General features: G+C 43.6%; 1 protein-coding gene across 2 annotated transcripts in view; it reads right to left on the bottom strand.

Annotated features, from left to right (window-relative positions):
* ANOS1 (anosmin 1) overlaps positions 1-19,683 on the bottom strand; it is a 144,710-nt gene that overhangs the window by 40,819 nt on the left and 84,208 nt on the right. For both annotated transcript variants that reach the window (XM_039852229.1, XM_039852228.1), the window contains 2 exons: positions 14,914-14,976; positions 471-693 (listed from right to left, as the gene is read on the bottom strand). In XM_039852229.1, the coding sequence (XP_039708163.1) occupies positions 471-693; positions 14,914-14,976 (286 nt within the window). The remainder of the gene's footprint in view (positions 1-470; positions 694-14,913; positions 14,977-19,683) is intronic.

Below are 19,683 nucleotides of genomic sequence, written 5' to 3'. Positions count from 1 at the left end.
GGAACTCCTCCCTGGGAAACAGGGCGCTCCCCACATCTAGGACCTCAAGATAAGAATCAAAACATTGAAAACCCACAAGACCAGGACGCCTGTCTTCTTGGATTACGCCATCGCCATCATCGTAAAAACACAATACGAGGGCGTTAGTTCTGCGTCTTTCAAGCGGGCCCCACCCCCACCCTATGTCCCAGAGATTTAAATCGGTTTATGCCACCGCACCCAGGGGAGCTTAATCTGATTCGTTCTTAACTGGACAAAAAAATAAAACACAAAAAGACGTCCCCGATTTGGTGCTGTGCTTCTGCACGTGACATTTAAAGACAATTAACAGGAAGAACGTCCTCCGATTTCTACGGTCCCTGACTATTTTAAGATGTGTGCAGGTGGCACCAAGTCAGTTTTGTCTGTGTTTTGTCTCTTCTTGCAGCGGTGACATCTTGGACTGCCACCCTTGCCCGGCTGGCTCTTACCTTTGTACAGCGTCTTGGGCACCTGGCACGTGTGTCCACAGCCATTGGAACAGCACTTCTTAACGCCCGAACACTCGCTGTCCACGTCGCAGCTCTCCACGCAGGCGGCGGCGAATCCGCTGGCTCTCTCGGGGGCCGGGCAGTCCCCCTGCCTCACGGACAGGACGTACTTGAGGAATTCACAGCTGGTCAGGCATTCGGAGTTCTTCCTGGGGAACAGAGGCTACGAGAGAGAACGGGGAACCCCCTCCATTAAAGACATCGCAACGCAAGGTTGAGATTCTTCTGTCGTCGAAGCTTCCCTGGAACGCTTTACGAAATAAATGTGTTTGCTTGCTTTCCCCCTGAGGAAGTCATATTTCCTGCCGATTTCCTAAAGGATTAGCAGCCACCAGTAACCATTTTGTCTGGCCTGCGACAGATACGTGTCGATTATACGCACGCGTGCACAGATTACATTCTGACTGCAAAGCAGTTGTCAAATGACTGATTATTACTATTTATAAAACACATTAGGTACCATCTGAGGGGCCAATTTGGAGATATGCCTTCACATATCTCATTTCCTTTTCTAATGAGTCATTTTTTCCCACGTACTGTAAACAATAATCAGAATACATTAGCCGTGGGCTAATGAAAATGTAATCATTCTGAGATGCAGCACATTTTAATCACAAAGTGGTCTAAGCTACAATTAACTGAACGTATTTTAATCGCATCCAGCTCGTAGAATGACTGGGCATGGGGGATCTCTTCACAGTATGGAACTGTCAGTTGGTCGTGAACGCGAATCATCTTTGAAAGTCAAGGCACGCAGGTATGATCGGGACACAGGTTCTGAGCAGCAGCTAGCTGAGGACATTTCAGTGGAGCCAGAATCAGTCACGCACGATCAAGGACAGGTATTCCTGGATGTGTTCGAGGGACGTGTTATTGAAAAAGCGTGAGCAATGGAAAGCATTATGTATCAAAGGCAAAGTGGTTCAGGAGGGTGTCTGGTCACCGCTTGGCCACGAGCTGCCATCGGAGGTATAAGGGTGTTTTCTGCCACTGACATGGGAGCCGCCGAGGCTCCTGACAGCAGCCACAGTCAGGGCAACGTCACAGCTGCCTTCGTCCTCCTCTGCCTTAGGAAGGTGTCCGAAAAAGACAAGAACGTGACCTGCACCCCAAATCTCCTTTGCCTGTTGAAGGTAGCGGTCGAGATGGGTACCCTAACCCTCATTGTGTACCTCTAAAACCCTTTCGCCTGTGACGCACCTGTCCAGCCAGGTACAATCCCTAGTTCCGGTTTCTTCCTCTCTAAGGGCAGCTGGTCGCTACGACAGATCAGCCTGCCCAAGACCAGGGTCTGAGACCGGTGTCTGCAAGTGGGTCCTACGAACACCTGTCGCGGTTTCTTAATGTTGGGAGTAAGCGGGACGAGGCGGGCACGTTGTCTTTACCACCCGATGTCAAGTCGAGTCGGGGATATAATAAATGTGGTCACTTGGCGAATGGTGAATCGAAACCAACGGAGAGAATATGAGCCTCGTGTGGCAATGCCAGCAGGGTGCCCGCGGCTCCGTTCTGGCCATTAACCATGGTTCATTCCTGGCGACACCTGGGCAACACCTGGTACCACCTCCTACACGTTGCGTGACACCTGGGCAATACCTGGCTACACCTGGTAAGGTAAGAGCTGCCTATATGCTGCCTGCTACTTCTCGGTGATGACTGCATAGGGCTCTCCACTACCTGGTGACACCTGCCGACACCTGCCAGCACCTGTCCTGGCCTCCAAAGCGTGCCGGACTGACCGTCGATCGCCGTACAAGTGCAGATGGCAAATGCCTTGCGCCTTTTCCCGCGGCTTTCGAAAAATCTACGAAAGAGCCGGAGATGTTGGTCATTCCGCGAGGACGTGGTCAGCAGCTGCGTCCTCCGGTCGCCACGAGAGGCCTGCTGACACTGGAAGTTCAATGTGTGTCAAGGCTTCAGGACTCCATGACACTGAAATCCCAGCGGAAGAGCTCACGCTCTTCGATTAATTAACAAAAGGAGGAAAAAATAGACACGCCACCTTGAAAAAGCATATAGTTCCAAGGTATGAATTAGATTTGTGGGTGTCAAAAGAACGGAGGGTTAACAATCATGTTGAAAAGAGCATGAACAGACTGGATTAAAACAGCGTCTCAACTTAAGAATTCTCCACGTAAATTGCAGAAAAAGGCCACGGTTTCAATATTGAATTATCATCAATTTGCGGCGAGTTAGTCAAAAAAAAAAAACGAACTTTTGTAAACATTGAAAGCATCATCAGTTCTCAAAGCTTCTCTCTGTCATTCGATTTCACAGTTCGTTTTTCCGTTGGCGGCTAGATGTGTGTTTCACTCGATGGGCTTTTGAAGCTGTAAATTCCATTCGAAGTCTCCGTGAGGAATCCGGGAGGTCTGCTCAGGCTTCTTCCTGCCAGCTTTCCTCTTCCAGAGAAACAGATACATTATGTGCATTGCAGGAAAAGGCCCGGTTACCAGAATCCTTGGCTAAGATTCCCCTGTAAATTATTTTATTACATCTGGCAAGTGTCTACAGCTTGCCGACCTGGAGATCACAGCGGTTTGGTTTGTACGGCGGTGGATGACCGAATCAACTCGGTTCGGGCCTCTTCCCTGGACACAGGTTCTGACTCGGAAATGGGCGAACAGAGCTTGGAGCTCTATGCACGTGGCCCTCCTCGTACACCTGTGTGCCAAGCCTCACTCCCTTGGACTGAAGGACACAGAAGAAGAGAAAGAACATCTTCATCTTCATTACTTACTAAGCAAATGAGACAGAATTAAAAACAAATAAAAACCAGGGCATACACGGATCGGCAATGTCTGTGCCCAGTGAGCTCGTTAAGGAAGAATAACCACCATTATCATGATGATTTCGACCTTCCCGCTGACGTGAGGGTTGTTCCGTATATTTATTCCATGTTTTCTCTTCTTGGTATGGATTCAAAAATGTGATGGGGGGGGGTCATTATTTTGAAGATCACGGAGACAAACATGGAAACAAAACAAATTCATCTTTGCACTGGAGTTTGCTGAATTGGTACATGAGCTGGAAAAAGGTACCAAAAAAAAGTTATGCACATTGCAGGAAATAATGTACATTACAAAGAAGTGCGCTATTCTAATGGTAAGGCCCAAAGACAGGAAGTTGAGTCTGCTTCTTCTACGTGTGACCACCCACACGTCTTCAACACGCTTTTGCCAGCTTAAGCACGAAAATCTGCAGAGAGGGAATAGTGCCATGTTGGACTTTATAAGGAAAAAAACAATCCAAGTTTTTTAACTTAAATAAAAAGCATGTTGTGGACGTGGATTTGGTACAAAGGTCTTACGGCAGAGTTCTCTGAAACTGTTGTATTATTTACACATACTCAAGGCAAAATTGGATGCCCGCTAACCGTTATCTTGGGTCAGGTTGAAGAAATATGAATGGTCTCGATATAATTGGAGAACATACAGTACCTGCACACAAGGTCTGTCAGAATGCCTTTAATCAAAGCTTACTGAGGATTGACCAGCTGAATGGAATAAGGCCGAAAATGCAGACAGGTCAGTGAATATTAATAGTCTAGACATAAAGAAAAGAGGTAAATCGATACCCGAATAGCCAGTTGGAAATTCTGTGAACAAAATGTCATTTGGGTGTCAGAAAAGAAACTCGTGACCACGGAGCGTATACTATTCCTTGTGATGTTACAAGTTAGTTACCAGGTAGTTACTCGTAAGCTTGTCAAGAGGCAGGCAACGTTTTAGGAAAGGTGCGAACTCTCCAGGTCATCGTGAGTATAACGCCCTTCGACGTCACGGGAAATAGAAACCCTTGTGCCCACACAGACAGAAGTGCGAAATGTTCAATTTCTTGTTTATACAAGTATATCCAGTCTATGAAGGCAAATTATTAACTGTAAAATTAATGTGGCTACAATTTCTTTGTAAAGCGATTCATGTGAATAATTCCACAAATACACCAGTGGCAACTTTCTGCCAGATCACTGGCTCCAGTTTAAAATTTGGAAAAGTGATGGTTCTTATTAATCTGGGTTCATTGTTTGTTTGTTTTTTCTGCCTTCACCGTATGCAACACTGAGAACGGAACGCTCCTCGGAGATCGTGCATTTTTCTAGAGTAGTCGGCATCTAATGGATGTCAGCATGCATCCCACGTAGGGCCAGACAAACGAAGGAGGGTGAGAAGATGCCCTTGGCTGCAGTGGATTAAGTGAAAAATCCATCACATTTTCATTAATATTATGTATAAATCTCTCTTATAGCTCATCTCTTAGCTAAAATACTAAAATGTGTTTTTTAGTACCTTACCTGGGACATATGCTACGCTCGACTTACCTGTGGCAATTGAAGAAAATAAACTAAAATACTAACAATAGTAAGTAACCATTCTTGGATGCTTTTAAAAAAAGATTTCATTGTCTTTATTTTGTTTGGTATAAAAAGAGAGAGAATTTTATTTTTGCAATAAAATAATTTTATAGAAATCATGGAATGATGAACATAAAAACATCAAATTCAGTAAATTACTTTAACGTGTTAGAAATCAGATAAATATGAAGCCTCAGATAGACAGAACACTGCATTTGGTATTTAGTTTGATTTGACAGAATTGTACCATGGGCAAAATCTCAAACACAGCACCCTTTGCAAACAGCTAGGGCCTGGATGGGTTCTCTTTCTACTACAATCAACATATACAAAGTACAATTTCCAATATAGAATCCCCTGAAATTAGGTGTCTACTACCATCACCATCATCATAGTCACCATCATCACCATCATCATCACCACCATCATCTTCATCATCATCATCAACACCACCATCACTCAAGATGGAAAGATGGAGCTGTGGGATGTGATGATGATGATGACTATCACTACTCCACCGCTACTCACCATCACCATCATCACCGTCATCATCATCATCATCTTCATCATTATCACCATCACCACCACCACCAGCAGCCCTGTCATCATCACCACAGCAATGGCAGGTGACCACTAATAAGCACTGAAGGTCTCTCATGTCTCTTACCCTCACCAGGTGCTTTACTTGCTCATCTCGCTTATTCCTCCCCAGTTCCCACAACCATTATTATCTGCATTTTACAAATGAGAAACAGAAGCTCGGGGAGATTATAATTTATCCCAAATCACAAACAAGTAGGAGCCTGAGCCACTATTACAGCCAATGTTTTTCTATGGGCCGCTCATATCTCAGGATAAAATAAGAAGACAGCTAAGCTGGTGGCTCTCAACTCGCTTCCCTATTAGGATCACCCAGGGGAGTCTGCCCTCCTGAAATATCAAAGACTAGTACAGAGGAAAAAAGTCTCTCTATATGTAGATACCTATACACACACACATGTAGATATGTAAATCATAAATATACATACATCAAAAGGCAGGTATATTCCAGGAATATTGATAAGGAATAAGAAAAACTGAAATATAGCTTACGCTATTGAACTTCAAGACTACAAATACCATTTTTCAGGCATCCAGGTAGAATAGGCAAATTGATTATGACTGAGAAAATACGGTTTCCCTCAAATTAATCTCTCGCTACAAAATTTAACGTGTGAAGGCAAAAGAGAAATGGGTATGTAATAATAAGGAAAGGAAAGTACATATATATAAATATATAAAATCAGCTAAGTTGTTCTTCGGAACTAGACGTGACAGAAATATTCTCAAAGACATAGACTCAGAGAAAATATACACTTTATATAAGATATAGTAACAGATACATATATAAAGTAAATATATATGTAAAATCAGCTAAGTTATTATTCAAATATATATGTGACAAATATTCTCAATGACATAAAGACTCAGAATAAAAGCACCCAGGTGTCATTCTTGCAAAACCACACAATGGCGAAATCCAGACATTCCAGAGAGAAACAAAACAATAGATGGACTATTACGATCTTCAGTACCCGAGGAAAATAAAGTATATACTTCTATGTCATAGGAGAAAGAAAAGTTTATGCAATTTGATTTGGACTTTAGGTATGACAGCCAAGTTCGTCATGAACACTTTCAAAGAAAGTGGCATCTACGGACTCCTTTTTAAAAGCGAATTAAGATATGATCAAAGTGAGAAAGGCAAGTATAAACACGTTGGTGTGGAAGAATTATTCCTCATTTTATCATCCACATAAATCTAAAACTGAAGCTGAATAAAGCAGGTGCGGGAGGGGAACTCGATGTAATAAAACTAAAAATTAAAAAAAAATAATACGTTAGAAACATTGGTAGGCAGTTGGGCTGGTGGCAGAAAAGTGTGATCTTGACTTAATTCGTACTTAATGTTAGAACACCAGTAAGTAATAAAATAAATATAGAACTTCAAAGTTAGTTATTTCTACCTCGTACTATTTTTCGTCATCTTTCCCCCCTAAAATGTGGGTGGCTCCTTTTTCTTCCGTTACTGTCAAATAACCTTACACTTGAAGCATAACGAAAACCTAGTGGGACTCACAGGACGGGGCACAGGGTCCTACTCCTGGCTGTGATTTACTACAGAGAAAGGACACGAAGGCAAGGCAGAGAAGGGAGAGGTGTATGGGGGACAGGTCCAGGGGGACCGGTGGCCCCGCTTCCAAAAGCCCGCTGTTGGCGGAGTCACCCTGGGCGCATCGAATTCCTCCCGCCGCAAGCTGTGACAGCACGTGTTGACCGGACAAGTCCAGTAGGGACAGGACAGTCAGAGTGTCTACTAGGGGCTGGTCACAAAGGCACCTCCTGCGTCACACGTGCCAAACTATGGGACCAGGAGTCCACCATCGTAAACCATGTCGCTGGTACTCAGAGTTGGGGAAATGTGAGCCCCTCTTATCAGCGAGGCAGAGACGCGGAACCTACTCCCCCAAACCTAGGTTTTAAGTGCCAGCCTAGGGCCCGACTTTTAAATTGGTTCCCCAATTTTGAAATTGCTAAGGAGAGCAGTCTGTGCTCTGCAGGGACAAGTGTCCTGAGCAGGTGAGCACGCGATGCCGGACGGCACAGTTCACAGTTGCTTCGTCCTCTTCTTCAGTCTGGTATTTTTTTATGTATAATTCCTATAAAAATAAAGATGTTATGCTGTTTTAAAAAAAAAAAACAGAGAGCGACCCTGGCAGAAGGAGTCTAAGTACTGAGTATGCCTGAACTAGGAAAACGCACTCTCAATCGACATGTTTGTAGTTTATGCTTGGAAAGGCAATTATAATTTACCTGGGAACGCGATTCTACATACTAATTTATTAGATGTGGTTACGATTCCTCTGGTTCCCGGGCGAAGCGCAGACTCTGGCTGTGGATCATATGAAAGTAGGAGGAAATCAGAAACGCGGATATTGGGGACATCACTTTCCTATGAGTCTATGTCCCTTTTATTAAATCAGTCATCTCTACATAAGCTCATCTCAGCTCATGATTCCTTAGCCTGCTTTTCTATTTACGCTGAAGACCAATGTGTCACCTCGGATGAGAGTAGCAATGGTCAGACTCTCCACTGGAGCAAAACTCACTCTCGAAAGCCATTTCCATGTTTCTTTTCAATCATTGTCAGCCACTGCATGTTGCCTCTCTATAAAATATCACAGAAGAAATCACATTGTAGAATTAGTAGACTATACAAAGTGAGCGCCCGACTGGGAAGCCCAGCGTCAACGGAGTCACATGCGGGTACGTGACGGCTGTGTCACCATCCCCTGCCTGCAACGCAGACCCCTGTAGCCATGGCTACGAATCAGAATCTGCATTTTTGTGAGATTCCATTTTGGATCATTCCGGAAGCTGGAGTTGGCAGGTGCAGAAGCGTCAGCCTATCCATCTATCCATCTCTGCCTTGAAACTTGATTTACTCCTAGAAAGCTGGGCTTTTTACCCCGTGGACCTCCCACTTCGCACTCGACAAGACTCATTTCCCCTCCGTGTGTGACCGTATTCAAATCTTCTTAAGGTAAAGGACACAAAAACCACTTCCTCAGAACGCATGCCCCTGACCACACAGCCCCTTCTTACGCTTGGAGAAGGAACTTGAACTTACAGAAGGAGCTGTGAGTATTTGGTCTGCGCTTCATGCGTTTTGTGTGTTGACGTCTATCGCTTGGCAGAAACCCTGCGACAGATTTCTAGTCACCCCCAAGGGCAAAATTCAGTGGGACCGTTCAAGTCTGTAGCTAAGTAAGTAATCACAGAATTCCAAAGTGGGGACCTCACCCCCACCTTCATAATAAAAAACAGCTAATATTTATCTAATGTTTGTTACGTTCAGACACTCGTTAGGTGCTTTGCACGCATGTTTTTTACTTAAATTAGACGATTTTGCAATTTGCATGATATTCCCCTAACTCCTTCTTTTGCAGCTACCTGTCTGGTTCATCTTGAAATCATTCATAAAATCCTCCAGACTCAGCCTCTTCTAAATTTTCAAAACTCATCAATTGTCCTGCAACTGACTCTCATATAATTCTATACTCCCCAGCATCACATAAAAATTCACTGAAAAATGGAGCCTCACTATTAAAAATGAAAAAGCCTGCATTCCATGAAGGATATGTTCCACTCAGTCAATAAAATACCGAACGACCCTAAAACGTCATTCGATATTCCTGATATTCACAGGGACTATATATTTGATATAATGAAGATTACATCAAACGGTCCACAAGTATAAAATTTGATATAAGGAGAATAATGTCCTCCGTAAGATGGCCGGTAAAGGAACTCTCACGACGATTATAAAAATTCGTAAGCATTCCTTGAAATGTTTTGACTCCATTATTCCCACTACGCCTTAACTTGAAATGAAAACTTGCACAGAACTGCACTGTCCACCAATGCTCAAGGATCACAATCCGGAAATAGAGATAACGCTTTTTTATGTAAAAGGTAAACGTTTGTCATTCGTAAAAATAAGAAAATACATTATTTACAGTAATACAAACTAACGCTTTTGGGAGACGTGCTCGGTGCTGGTCACCTCGGCGTCCATCACCTCCGCCACGCCCACTCTGAGCTAAGCGCTGGATTTCACCAGGGAAAACGAAGCCTTCAGAAGGCAACGTCACACCTGCCGACGTGCCTGGGTTCTCGTCCGTTCTCTTTCCCGCGACACAGAGGGAGGGGCCGTGCTCCTGCGTCGAAACGTGGTCACGTCTGTGCCACGCCTGCCCTTGCCACTCAAGGTCACGAGCTTCTGCAACTCTCCCTTCTCCCCCAACGTCCGAGACCCCTCCCTTCTGGGTTAATCCCCACGTGCTCAGAGTACGAGATCATTTCTTCAGCCGAAAGATAACTAACTGTCTGGCCACGCCGCTTGCCTCTCTGCCCACCACCTCGCTTCGCTGCTCCTTCTATGTCGATGCGGGCGCCAATGACGTCCGTAGTAGACGTCCTTTTAGCCCACACGGACAGGGACTGGATCTATCAGAATCCAGGTCAATGCAATTAACAAGTTCAACACATACTTCTCCCATCGATGAACCACCGAAGCAGGCGAGGTGTCGGCTTTGCATGACCCCTAAGTCACAGTGCCGAGGTTGTCATTCAGATGAGCTCCTACTGGGGTTGGGGCATCATGAAATCAAAAACAACAGAATTAAAGGGGAGAGAGGTATCATCCAGCAAGGAAGCTACTGATGAATGATGATGTATCGATTTGCATCAAAATAAGATCACATCGGCTGGAATATACATGATAATTTTCTACAGCCTTGAGGAAGAAAAATAATATTGCCCTCCGTAATTTAAGAGTCCATCAATTGTAAGAAAGGAACATTTAAATGTGGAGAAATGTGCATTTTATGATTCTCGAGAATATTACTTTATCGTGGTTTTGAAGGTTTTTAAAAAATAAGTGGACGCGGATAACAGTGACTTAATAAACAAACACGGTAAACCAGGAGCTATCTGGCCCTGCGTCCATCATGACTCAACATGTTTAAAAATAATGATACGTGAAAAATCATCCCTTATGATCCGGAAAATGAATCCTAAAAGATCCCTGTCCGAACACAAATATTTCCCGTCTTCATCTAAGTAAATAACACGAACTCTGCCATCAGCCTGAAAGCAACAAAAGCAGAAGTGTGTAGATAATCGAATGAGAAGTTAAAGATCCAAAACATGATGAATCCGTGATACTATTCACACGCTCCCAACAACCTCTGCCACGTGGGAGGATTTGTTTTGTGACCAAAATTACCGAGCACGATGCTTTACGATTAGACACGGATGCTGTTAACACAGAAACGACGCTGCGAATGGCTTCTATAACGTCACGTCTCTTCTCTTTCTTAGAGCAGGCGTTGGAAACCGTTTTCTGTGAAGGGCCAGTCAGTATTTTCAGTCTTAAGGACCGGAGTATGTCGTAATCACTCAGCTCTAAGCACGGTGGGCCAGACGCATCTAGGCGTCTGGAAGAAGGATGTTCCGAGTCCTCATGGGTGTAGACTTTTCCCAAGGGCGAGCTTGGGGTCATGAGCACGTGCAGCTGGTGTGCATTCTTAATAAATAATGGAATAGCATACTGTCTTAGGTCTGTCTCGGTGAATGACTAGCCTTATACGTGTTGAAACAGGGATCTGTTTATTTCGGGATTCACTCTACTTCAACCTAATAGTCAGACACGTGCCACAAAATAAAGCAAAAACAAATAAACAAACAAACTGCAGACAGAGAGATGTAAGAACAATGAAAGCGACTAAATCAAACATCGAGACTTGTCCAACTGCTGGGCTGACGTCTGTCCACAAGTCGCCCGCATTCGCCAGCCTGCTTTCCCCACCTTCCAAGTCCCGTCCGACCTTTCCTGCCAGAGCAGATCGTACGCCAGCCCCATGTCAACAAGGCGAGTGGGTTCAGCAGACGTCGCCCCGACTTCCGAGCAAACGGCCGTTGGAGAAGCCTCTGCCGTCGCACTTGGAACTTGGCGGCTAGAAAGGTGTCCGATGCCCTTCGATTCCGTCCTGCTTGTCAGGGCTCGGACAAAACAATCTCGACACGCGGTCACGACCGTAAGTGATGATGTGTTTGTGAAGGAAACGGCGTGGCACGTCTCGCTCCTCATGATGCCGTGACAGCAAGTTTCGGTTTGGACAGATAGATGGATGCTCGGCGTGGGTACAGAACAGAACGCAAGCCGCATAAGGACGGCGCTTGACAGAACGTGGAAGACACAAGATGGCTTCTGTCACCTCGTCTTCACATCTACTCATCGGTTCTGTCTTTCCTCCCTGATGCCTCCTCTCCGGTCTGGGTCTCGGGGGACCTGGGCCCCTCCTTTTTATCCCCCTTCCGTAGCACACACGGCCCAGACCGAGCCCACTGAGTCACGGCCTGGTGCCATCGCCGTGCCTTATGTGTGTTGTGGGGACGGGGAGAGGTGACTTGTTTCTAAGCAGCGGAATTGGCAAAGGTGAACGGATGTCACTCCTGACGTTATGTTAAGATGCAAGAGTCGGTCTCAGCAGACTCAAGATACGATCTTCCTGATCTTGAAGAAGCAAATAGTCCTGGTTGGGAGCAGCTTACGAAGGGGACCACGGGCAGCTGCAGGAGCGGAGCAGCCCGGCAGAAAACACGACCTCAGCCCTTCGATGTCAGGGACATGAATTCTGCCGACAGTCGGAATGAGCTTTGAGGCAGGTTCTTCCCCGGTCTGGACCCCGGGTGAGAACGCGGCCCAGCCAACACGTCGATGACAGCCGTGAGAGGCCCTCCCGCAGAGAAGGCGTGACCCACAGGGACTGCGAGATGGTAACTGTGTGTTGTTCGAAGCCACCGCGTCTGGTGGCGACTTGTTACACAGCAATCCACAAGTGCTACGAAGACACACTGCATTCACGCCCGCTCGGCGCACGCTCGCCGGGAGCGTCCGTGTCAAGCTAGAGTATTTTCGAAAACCTGATGGATCGTACGTCCGCTCCCTTGAGCGGGGACAGACCAATATTTATGCTCCTCTGTGTCATCCCTGATACCTAGAAATGGGCTGGATCCAAAGAGATATACGAGGTTGTCCTTAAATCGCTCACCCTGGGTGTCAGCGACAAAGTGAGCGGCTCGGAAACTCTGAGCTCTTGCCAGTCCCTACGTACTCCTCAAGGCATTTTGATGTTCACGGTGACAACACGCTTCCAAAGTCTTCACAGACGATCAAAAGTCTTCGGCCTCAAGTGCCTCTGGCGACAGACGCCCTACGAAAAAGCCTGCAAATCACCGACATGGCAGCCAATCCCAGAATGTGGAGTGGGACCTTCCGCAGACACACCGTCCCCCGCCGTCCCGCAGCCAGGCCGAGCGCTTTCTAGAACTGTGAGGGGGCCGGGAAGCCTGGCCGTGGCGATGGCACATGGCCACGGGGAAGACATCACACGGGTCGGAGACCGTGCTTGCGTCTGGGGCGGGAGCCACCGCCTGGGTGACCTCCGAGTCCCCGTGCCCCAGCTCTGTGGGCTCGCCGTGTGCCCTGCCATCTCCGCGGCCACTGGGAAGGGCGGCTGTGATGGTCCCGACTCCACAGGGATCTCCTCGGAGCAGAATCTGTGTGCCGTCAGGAGGGACGCAGGCCGCAGGGCGACAGTGGCTCCTCCTGCAGAAGAGCGGCTGGAGCACTGTCTGTCCGTCTGTCTGTCCATCTGTCCACGGTAGCTGAGGTATGCTCCCTCTCAGCCCCCGGCTCCATTCTAAGAAATGACGCCCTGTCTTCCGAAGCCACAGCGCTGTGTCTTCTGGCCCTCTCCGTGCCCCTCATGGAAGCTTCTGGGATTTCCAGGGGTCACCGCCAGCTGCCGCTCTGCACGACTCCTCGTGGGCTCCCTGACCCTCCATCGTCACAGGGGCCACCGTGCGGCCCGCCTGACCCCCAACCCCCTGTTGCATCTGAGCAGAGGCCGGGCTGGGCCCCCCGTCTGTCCCGAGGAGACAGTGAGCAAAGCAGCGGTCCCCCGCTTCTGCACGACTGTCACTTCCAGACAGCGGTTGTCCAGGACGACGATGCTGTCGGCTGTGGGAGGGAAAGCACACACGAGTAACGTGCCCCCCACGGAGCCCAGGGGCCGAGCCCTCTGCCCAGGGGACGGGGAGCCCAGTGGGGTGACAGTAATAAAACACTATGCATAAAAGGGGCGGCTTCTCGTGAGCCTTCACTTGTACAGACCCCCTTTTGATTCATGACATGCCTTTGGTCAAAGAACAGGACATAAAAACAAAGTCGCCATGACATTCTATAGCCAATTTGGAACCAGGGCTCCATTTACAATGTCAACATCACTGAAAAGCAGCCGAGGAGCACCAAACCCTCTGAGCTTTCGCCTTGACGTCTGCTAAAGTTTTGCCTTGGACGGGAGCCTCCTACCATTTACTGTCCAGCAAGACGCTTTACGAAGCCAGTGTTCAGAGCTCCTGTAACGCAGGTGGTAATTATAAGGTAGTACGTACACCAGTACTGCCCTGAGCTCCTGCAGAAGAAAAATCTCACTAAGAAAAAGAAAAAGCCTTGTGATTTTAAAGGCCACATCAAGTGCTCTCCTGGTGTTATACTCCTTGGAACCATACTGGAAATGTCAATGAAGATTTTTAGAGCTTCTGGAAACACTTTGGTCTCTGAAGTGTAATTAGCAATAAATAAAAACAAGAAACCATAGACATCCAATGCCTGTCTTGTTACTTGGAAAACGAAATATAGTCTTTCGTATCCTTTCTGTGTTCTTAATATTTGAAGAGAAGTTTTTGAATGTGAGTTTTATTTTTTCCATCTTATTTTACACATTCCTGGTCTACAAGTAAAAGGGTCTTATAAGATAGAGAAACTTCAGGTACGTTGACATTTGGTAATGAAATGAAAAGCAGATGATTTGGAAAAGAACCTGGACCCAAACCCACAAGAAACCACACACATAAACTCACGTCTAGTGTGTCCAGTGGCCACAGTCAAAGACTTTGTAATACTCCCCGAATTCCCAAATAGTTTTAATAAAACTGGATTTGAATACAAAAAAAAAAGGCGGCGGGCGGGGAGGAGTTCAGCTTCTTTCAAACGGCATGAGAATTTCTCGGTCTTGCAGAGAAGCAGCCACGGCATCGCCACGATGAAAGGTGGGAAGGTAGGAACACTTTGCACCTTTACAGAGCTTCCCATCTTCCGACCATAGGTAATGAATTTTTTTTTTTCTATTTGATGATTAACTAATAACAGGAGCAGCAGATGGCTCGGTTTAAAGAAGGCTCGAGAATTTTTCTTTTTCTGTGTATTTACACACAGACACGCACACGCACACACACACGCACACGCACACACACACACACACAGAGTAAACCGAACTATCCAAGCTCAGAAGAACCCCAGAGCATCATTGTCACATGTCACCCGTAAGCGTCTCTGGATGGGCACGGGGGTGGCCTTACCTCACAGAAGCTCTGGCACTGCTGCTTCCACAGGTCCCAGGATTCCTTGCACGGCTCCAGGCACTGGGACAGAAGGACAATAAAAATAAGGACATCAGCACGTACAGGAAACACAGCCCAGGACAAAGAACTCGCCCGCGGGCCTTGCTTTCCAACGCTCATCTTCCTACGGAGGACATTAGCGGCTCATCTTAACTGCAGACAAGGTGAATGTGAGGGAGGGGATCATGGCTGAACAGACACAAGAAGGTGTATTTCGGGACAAGTGAAGAAATGTTGCACAGGATACAAGTGACATACAGCACAAGTGGTGACATTCACTCCTGGGCGGAACACCTTCAATAGAAATATGAATGCGATAAGAAACGCTTGTTAAAGGTTGTTGTTACAGATAAATTTTTTTCTTATAAACTCTAATATTCACTTCTCATCGGGCAACACAGAGCTATTTTTTTGGATATCGTTCCTGCAAGGGATTGACCGAAGTTGCATTGTATTAAAAGAATACATACATATATATGTACACACACACATACACATCGTTGCTAATATGTCTTCAGCTCAGTGAATTCAACAATGTCAACATCCATCCAGTCTAATAACTCTATTAAAATATACTGAGTAAACCTGAACATTAGATCGACATCAGACTTTCAGAATAGAGGATAATTTTTGAATATCTATGTAATTTCCTATCATATATATTGTAATACATCAGAGATAATAGTTATGCTCTATTGTTCAATAATAATTAATAGGGTACAATTATTAATAGTAATAATGTTGAATAAACAGTATAGATAGGTACATGTATAACATAGTTTATTCTTATATACAGTTCTAAATAGAATTATAATACACAAAATATAATACTATATGTAATATTATGGGAATAGTACTATATATACTATATAGTAATAAATAAGAGATGGCAGCCAGGCCTCATGGTTGAAATTAAAATGTTAGTTACATGCTTATGAATAGAGATTTGAGTCTGAAAATTATATTTTAATGCAACGTTTAGTAAAAAATTATAGTCGCATATGGTTAAATGTCAGTCATTTAAATATTGGTATGCCCCCGGCACCCATAAGCTCATGATTGTCTTATCTACATAATCTTAATTTCATCACTGATAAATTTTTAAATCAGAATAAAAATTCTCGGCTAAATTTCAGATGTGTATAATGTAGAATTCAGGATATATAGCAATACTATTTTTTTTTCGGTCTGCTTTCTAATAACCTCCCTATTTTAAAATAAAGATCTAGTTCAAAGATAGGTTAGAAGACCATGATAAAACTTAATTTTCAAATATCCACTGTCATTTATTTCAACTGAAAGAATATATCCGAAAACAGACCACTGCCCGTGTTATCAACAGTCCGTTCATCATAGCAGTGCCAATCAAAGTCATCAAAGTCTGACCAACGATCAATGATCATTAATATGGTTGTGTCACCTTGTAGTTTATAAGAAATGCAAACACATGGCCTGACCCCTGGACTTACAGGATCAGAATCTCTGAGATCGAAGCCCAGGAATCTTTTAACAAGTTCTCCTGGAAATTCTGATGCTTACTAAACTTTAAAAAAGAACTGCCCTACGGTGATAAACATTTTCCTATATATATCAATATATATATATTTTCCTATATATACATATTTATATATATATTTATATATATATTATATATTTATATATATTATATATTTATATATAATATTTATATATTTATAAACACATATAAAAATATATTTATATATTTATAAAAATGTATAAATATAAATATATTTATATATTTATATAAATATATAAATATTATACATAATATATAAATATATTTATAATATTATGTATAATATTTATATATTTATATGAATATATAAATATATTTTTATATATTATGTATAATATTTATATATTTATATAAATATATAAATATATTTTTATATATTATGTATAATATTTATATATTTATATAAATATATAAATATATTTTTATATATTATGTATATTTATATATTTATATAAATATATAAATATATTTATATTTATATATATTTTTTCTATATGTTTCCTATATATATATTTTCCTATATATAAATATATATATATTTTCCTATATATATCCTATATATATATATCTATATATATATATATATATGTCAAGTCATCACATTGTGTATCAAAAACTTATACAATGTTATATGTCAATTATATCCCAATAAGGCTGAGAAAAAAAACTTAAAAGAATTTGATGAAAACAGTGTCTCTCTCTTGTTCCATATAAGTTTCATTAAGAACCTATCTATTTCTCATGAGACTATTTTAGATTTTATATTCTGTAATAGTGCATAGGATCAATTCATTATTCGTTACTTCAGTTTTTAAAAGCTTGAGCTCATCACTGATATTTTTCCAAGACCCATACGTGTTTGTCCCAAGTTTATTAACGCTCACCTCTTTTAAGCATGTGCCAAGACAAATATACAATTTCCCCTGCCCATATGACAATTCTAAAAGAATACCGTTTTTCTAATAGCAATGAAATGGTCTAAAAACTTGTCTACCTTACAGATTTTATGAGTTCTTCAGAGAGTTACTTTCACCTTATCCCCAGAGCTCTCCCTTCTTGTTTTAAAACATCGGCTCAGAACCAATACAGTGTCACGGTCATTCAGTAAGTATGCTCGACCTAATTCCCTCTCAAGACCATCTGAAGCGAATAAAGGCCTTGGATTTTGTTCAGTTGGCAAAGCGACCTACGATGCAGCACGACCACCCCACAAGACCTGGGGATGTTTCACAGACACAGGTTCAGCTACTTATAAGTTAAGTCTTTGTCGTTTCGTTCAAGAAGCATCCAACAAGCATTCTAATTGCATGCTTGCCTCATTTCCAATAACTGCTAATAGGCAGTGTCTAAAGCTGCATCTCAAATTGCTAACATTTTCTTTCGATAAACTTTTGTAAAAAGTATCTGATGAGAACAGCCGAGTGTAGACATCTGCACAAATTCTTTGTGGGATAAATCTGCCAAAGCTCTATTTCTTTACAGAGCTCTTGGCCAGGTAAAATAACGTCAACAAAAGCCAAGAGCAAATTTTAAAAAGACGGCCATTTTTCCTCAGATGTCAAACTAGAAGAGAATACTTCTTGTTTCTCCAAGTAACAATAATAATAATAATAATAATAATAACAATAAAACGTTTTACTAAAAGGACCTCCCCAAATCTCTTTTCCATGAGAGAAGGGAATATGACAGAAATCGTACAAGAGACAACTGCTTTGGAATTTATTAATCGCAAACTGTTAGTGCCGTGACCACACAAACACACATACGCACATACAAACAGCGATCAAAGTTAATATTTTAGCAAGGGTTTCAGGCTTTCAGGATTTAGGATAATCGACTATTTTAAACTGTTTCTTCCTAAGGTACTGCTTCAAGTCCAATGAAGAAAAACTTCAAATTTCAGAGACATCTTAAAAAAACAGGTTGAGAGAGCGTATCATATAGACCATCATTTGGAACATAGATACCATTTATTTTTTAATCTAGAAAGATATATGTGTGATATAACTTGTTTAGATAATAATTCTATATTAAATTTACATTTTAAGGTACATAGTAAAGTAAAACACCTTCTGACAATATTCCACTAGAGTGTGAGCACTGAGACTTTGTGACAGTCACTGTGATATTCGTAGCATGGAATAGCAGCTCGATAAACACTTGCCGAAAAAATGCAACAATAAATTTAAGTTGTTTTGTAACCAGTAACCGGGGTTATCACACTCAAACACTTGGGAGACAGATCAAATCACGCATAAGAGTGAGCAGGGTAGAATATTACAAGCAGCCGAGAGTGACAGGAAGCGTGGGAAGCTGGCGAGCTCACCCAGTGTCCGGGACAGAACCGCTGTTCACCGCCATCTGCTCGTCGCCCAGAACTGCCCGGCGCACCCAAAGCTTCCAGAGATGCCAGCGATGCAACCCTTTCTGACTGTTATCACAAAACGCTGCACAGGTCTCTATTAGCCGTAGTTTATTTACAGCATGAGATGCTAGAGACATCACGGGAACTGCTCCAAGTAAGTGTTTGCACTCCCAGGGGACACGTAGCAATGTCTGGAGACGTTTTTACTTGTGACAGTTGAGGAGAGAGGTACTGGCTTCTGGTGGGTAGAGGTCATGGATGCTGCGTACGCACCCCATGATGCACAGGACGGTCCCCCACGTGATAAAAATCTGTCCGTCTGCAAACATCAAGAGCGCCGAGATTGGGGATTTCGGGACGAAATGCCACAGGCATGCTGTTAATTAGTCAAAATAACAGGGTCGATCTTGATAAACGATGTCCCCAGGGCAGACGAGTAAAAGGCTGTTCGCAGCATGATGTCTAATCATGGTATAATTCTATATATTTAGGTCACATTCATCCTCCTAAGACATGGTGGTTTTGATGATTATCACATTAAGCCCAAAGTTTATGGGTACGCATTCGAAACATCTGGTCAACCAGCAAGTCCTCCCAAACCAACGCAAGATCCCTTTCTTTCTATTCTGTTGCTATATTTCTTCCTTAAAAGGAACCTATTCCGTCTTTCTCCACCCAGATCAGCAGCTTCTTCGAAGCATCTATTCTTTTTTATCTCTTTAATTCATGGTCACCTCAAAACAGAGGTTCCCGCGTCCTGTCTGCACCACACGGGCACACCTGTCTACGCAGTCGGCAACCTGCTGGTTCCCCGATGACAGTCTGT

The sequence above is a fragment of the Pteropus medius genome, unplaced genomic scaffold (genome assembly GCF_902729225.1).
Source record: "Pteropus medius unplaced genomic scaffold, Ma_sr-lr_union100, whole genome shotgun sequence".
Classification (NCBI taxonomy): domain Eukaryota; kingdom Metazoa; phylum Chordata; class Mammalia; order Chiroptera; family Pteropodidae; genus Pteropus; species Pteropus medius.
Note: the sequence above shows the minus strand (reverse complement) of the source record. Positions and strands in the feature narration are given on the sequence as shown.